The sequence below is a fragment of the Penaeus monodon genome, chromosome 11 (genome assembly GCF_015228065.2).
Source record: "Penaeus monodon isolate SGIC_2016 chromosome 11, NSTDA_Pmon_1, whole genome shotgun sequence".
In the NCBI taxonomy this organism is placed as follows: Eukaryota; Metazoa; Arthropoda; class Malacostraca; order Decapoda; family Penaeidae; genus Penaeus; species Penaeus monodon.
In genome coordinates this window covers 11,058,775-11,063,774 of record NC_051396.1, presented here as the reverse complement: position 1 = coordinate 11,063,774, position 5,000 = coordinate 11,058,775, and the positions used below count along the sequence as shown (strand labels likewise).

Sequence of the window (5,000 nt, the reverse complement as noted above, 5' to 3'; positions counted from 1 at the left end):
GCGTGGTGGGCGCGGCCTGCCACTCACCACGTGGCCGAAGCCTGTATCACATATCGCCCCACGTGGAGGCAGTGCCAGATGCCATCGCTCGGCGAGGCAGGCGACCGCGTGCTGCAAGTACGAAACGTGTCGGCGAGGCTCCAGCTGTGGCCCCAGCTGCGACACGTGCTGGCTGGGAAGCTCCTCTCAAGCGGTGGCCCAGGCGCACACCATTACAAATATCTACTACCAGATAGCAGTATTAACCTACTATTTGGTTTTTGCCTATGTTGAAGTTATGTGCATACCGCACATTGTAAAATTCTAAATACAAGTAAGCTTGATATTGCGAGCATTAGGCAGCGTCTCATAGAATATATGTGCTTCGTTACCTGTGCAATTACATATATACTATATATGTGCAAATACGACAAATTAATTTGCCAAAATGCATACACAGAAAACAGATCTCTCTACAAACCATAAAAAAATGTTATTTTAAAACGCTCTTTCTGAGGACATCGAATTTAGTCCATAATCCCAGACGAGGCTCCACAATATGCGGCACAGATTCAATACCAGAGAGTTTGCAAAGGACGTAGCCAATCCTCCTTACAAAAGCCTTTTATCCTGCTTATACTTACCGCTTATACTTACTAGGATGAGATCAAAACCTTCTTACACAATGGTAATACGACTGAATTCCAAATCATAATCAGATCTATTACTAGAAGGGCACGCAAGAGAGAGGGGGAGAGGGGCAGGGAGAGAGAGGGAAGGAAGGAAGGAGAAGGAGAAAGAGAAAGAGAGGGAGAGAGAGAGAGAGAGAGAGAGAGAGAGAGAGAGAGAGAGAGAGAGAGAGAGAGAGAGAGAGAGAGAGAGAGAGAGAGAGAGAGAGAGAGAGAGAGAGAGACAGACAGACAGACAGACAGACAGACAGACAGACAGACAGACAGACAGACAGACAGACAGACAGACAGAGAAAGAGATAGAGACAGACATACAGACAGAAAGAGAGAGAGAGAGAGATGGGGGGATGGAGAAAAAGAGGAAGAGAGAGAGAGGGAGGAGGGACATATACATATATATATATACAGATAGATAGATAGATAGATAGATAGATAGGTAGATAATAATATATATATATATATATATATATATTATATATATATATATATAATATATATAGCGAGAGAGAGAGAGAGAGAGAGAGAGAGAGAGAGAGAAAAGAGGAGAGAGAGAAAGAGAGAGAGAAAGAGAGAGAGAAGAGAGAGAGAAAAGAGAGAGAAGACGGAAGAGGAGAGAGGGGAAGAGAGGAGGAAAAGAGAGAGAGAGAGAGGGGGGAGAGAGAGAGAGGAGAGAGAGAGAGAGAGAGAGAGAGAGAGAGAGAGAGAGAGAGAGAGAGAGAGAGAGAAATGAAAGAGATAGAGACAGATAGATAGAGACAAAAAAAGAGAGAGAAAATAAGATCCAAGTGCACATATATCACAACAACAACGAAAAAATACACCTAAAGTATTTGAGAAAAAAAAAAAATATTCGAACACTAAACAACACGACCGGTACTCACCTATGCTGGCTAAGATGGCCATAGTAAACCGCTTTGTGATGTTGCAACAAGGGCAGTCGGGCGGAAGGTACTGGTCAATCTTTCGTAGAGGAGGTTTCTCTCTCTCGTAACCCTCGTCCATCGTATCGTCAACCCTGGGGGGGGGGAAATAGCTCTGTTAGGTGTGGGTTTTCCATCTGTCTGTTTGTCTGTTTGTCTGTTTACTAATCTGTCTGTCTGGCTGACTGGCTCTCTCTCTTTGTCTTTCTTTTTCTTTCTTTCTTTTATTTTCTCTCTTTTTATCTTTCTCTCTCTCATTCTCTCTCTCTCTCTCTCTCTCTCTCTCTCTCTCTCTCTCTCTCTCTCTCTCCTCCCTCTCTCTCTCTCTTCTTCTCTCTTCTCTCTTTCTCTCGTCCCCCCCGCTTTCTCCCCTCTCTCTCTTCTCTCTTCTATGCAAGTTTGTAGTTTTCAGCTAATACTAACTTTTGTAATTTAATATATTCATCTGTTACTATTACCAAATTACCACCATTAGCATCATTATTACCATCATTATTATTGTTATTGTTATTGTTGTTATCATTATCATAATCAGTATTATCACTATTATCATCAGATTTTGAATTATAAGCATTATTACTAGTAGTAGTAGTAGTAGTAGTAGTAGTAGTAGTCGTAGCAGTAGCAGATGTTTTGCTAGCAGTCAATTTGGTATGTTATTGTTGCTTTTGTTGTAGTTATTGTTGTTGTTGTAGGGACAAACAGTAGTAGTAGTATCAGTAGTATTAGGAATAGTAGCATTCACATCATTATGTTGATCATCATTATTATCACCATCACCATTTTGATCAGAAATTGAAAAAAAAATCATTATCAACATTCTGTATGCTTTGATTTTTTTTTTCTTTTCTTATATCATTGTAATTGGAAAATAAAAAAACATGAGTTCACATAAGAGTCATTATATATCGAGTTTGTTTGAGTCTCTTTCATGTCTCCAAGTTCGTCCCTTAAGATCATATCATCTTCACTTCAAAAACGCGTTTATGATAACTCCTCCCCGCTGCTCATCTGAGATATTCAGAAGCACCGGAAGCCTCTGACGTCATTCTGGAAATACCTGGCGAGATCGACCCGCTGGGACCCATTTGTGAACATCGGGAGGAAAATAATAAGCATCTTAGGTTTAATTAAGTCTCTAGAGAAAAAAAACGAAAAAAAACATTAAAAACAACAACATCATCAACAATCTCATCTCCCTGAGTGCTTTGGTCGACTGGGATTTTTTTTTATGAAATTAACGCTACTTTTTTTAAATCCTTAAAGATAATGAAAACTTGTGTCAGGTTGCCGTAGACTTTATTCGGATCTGCCGAGAAATTTTATTCCAGAACAGGAATGAATGTGAATATGTATTTACTCGTACTTGTGTGTGTGTGTGATCTTGTTGGCTGTGTTTGCATTGTGGAGTTGTGTACAGTGTTTACTCATGGGGAAGAGGGAGAGAGAGAGATGTATGTACATACGTATATACATACTTACATACATTTAGATATATATGCATATCTATACATATATATGTATAAATATACATATATATATATATAATATAATATATAATATATAATATTAATAAAATAATATATATATATATAAATATATACATGCACACACACACACACACACACACACACACACACACACACACACACACACACACACACACACACACACACACACACACACACAATACATAGATATATATTAGATTATATATACTATATATTATTAATATAGATAATCTATATATGTATGTATGTATATGTGTATAATGTTATACTCACACACACACACACACACACACACACACAACACAATACAATATATATATATATTATTATATTAATAATAATATTATATTATATATATTGATATAGTAATTATATAGATATATATCAATAAGTATTATATATATATATATATATATATATATATATAAATATATATATATATATATATATATATATACAGAAAGAGAGAGAGAGAAAAGAGGAGGAGAAGAGGAGGAGATGAGGGAAGAGGGGAAAAGGGGAGGGGGGGGGGGGGGGGGGGGGGGAGGTTGAAAAGAGAGAGAGGGGAGAAGAGCGAGTGAGGAGAGAGGTGAGAGAAAGGAGAGAGGGGGAGACAGGAAAAGGACAGAGGACAGAGAGAGAGAGAGGAGAAAAAAGGAGGAGAGAGAGCCCAAAAGGGAAAAAAGGGAAAGAGAGAGAAGGGGGAGGGAGACAGACAGACAAACAGACAGGCGGCGGGAAAAAAAAAAACAAAACGGGACAAAAAGAAACAGAAAAGGAAGGGGGGAGACTTAGCGGGAAAAGGGAACACATATTCATCATAGCCTGATTCATCTTTCACAGTAATCAAGACTGAAAAAGAAGAAATAAATAGTAAATTAAAATATTAAGAACAAAGAGAGGGAAAAAAGTAAATAACATAAAAAAAAAAAATCCCCCCTTTTGGGTTTTTTTAAAAAAGAGAGAGTGGGTGTGGTGGGGGGAGGGGGGGGGGGCAGGGATACGGTAGACGTGAAAAGGAGGAAGAAACGTCATTAAGGATGATAATGATGATCTGTGGTGCATGGGGATGATAGTGATGATAATGGGGGGGGGGGAGAAATGTCTTTTGGTTTTCCCTTAAAACAAAAAAAAGGAGAGAACTTCTTTAGAGAGGGGGAAAAAGGGAGGAGGAGAAAAGAGAATGAGAGAAAATGAGAGGAAGAGAAAAAGAGGACAGAGAGAAAAGGGAAAAAGGGGGAAGGGCAACAGAGGGAAAAGAAGAAAAAAAGCGAAAAAAGGAGGGGGTGCTCGGGGGTTGGGTTTTCCCCCCCTTTGGGACTTTTTGCTGTGTGGGCGGCGGGGGGGAACGGGAAGCACAAAGCCCTAAAAACCGAGCGTTTAAAAGTGTATGCCCCTCGGGGAATGGGCGTGTTTGTGCGCGTCTGGGGGTCAGTGCGCTTGTTTATTTGCGTGTGTGTGTGTGTTTTTGTGTTTTGTGTTTTGTATTTTTTGTGTGTGTGGGTGTGTGTGTTTTAGTGTGTGTGTTGTGTGTGGTGTGGTTTGTGTTGGGGGGTGTGTGGTAGTGGTGTGGGGTTTTTGGGTTTATATAATTATATTATATAAAATTTTATAATAAAATTTTATTATATTTTAAAATTCTATTTTTATATATATATATATATATATAATTAAATATATAGATATATAAAAATATATATAATATATATAAAATATATATTATATTATATATATGTATGTATGTATGTATGTATGTTTTGGAAAAATTTATATATTTATTTTAATATAATAATGTTTTAATATGCTTTATAGGATATATGTATTTGGGGGCATGAAGGGCATGAGGTATTTATGTTTTTATGTGTGGATTTTTAGGAAACAAATGAATACTCGATATGTCA

At 38.0% G+C, this 5,000-nt stretch overlaps 1 protein-coding gene across 1 annotated transcript in view; it reads right to left on the bottom strand.

Moving 5' to 3' along the window:
• Nucleotides 1-5,000, bottom strand: part of LOC119578450 (vesicular glutamate transporter 1-like) — a gene marked incomplete at its 3' end in the record, with an annotated part of 199,181 nt that overhangs the window by 48,249 nt on the left and 145,932 nt on the right. Inside the window, exon 5 of the mRNA XM_037926032.1 lies at nucleotides 1,550-1,683. Within this exon, the coding sequence (XP_037781960.1) occupies nucleotides 1,550-1,683 (134 nt within the window). The remainder of the gene's footprint in view (nucleotides 1-1,549; nucleotides 1,684-5,000) is intronic.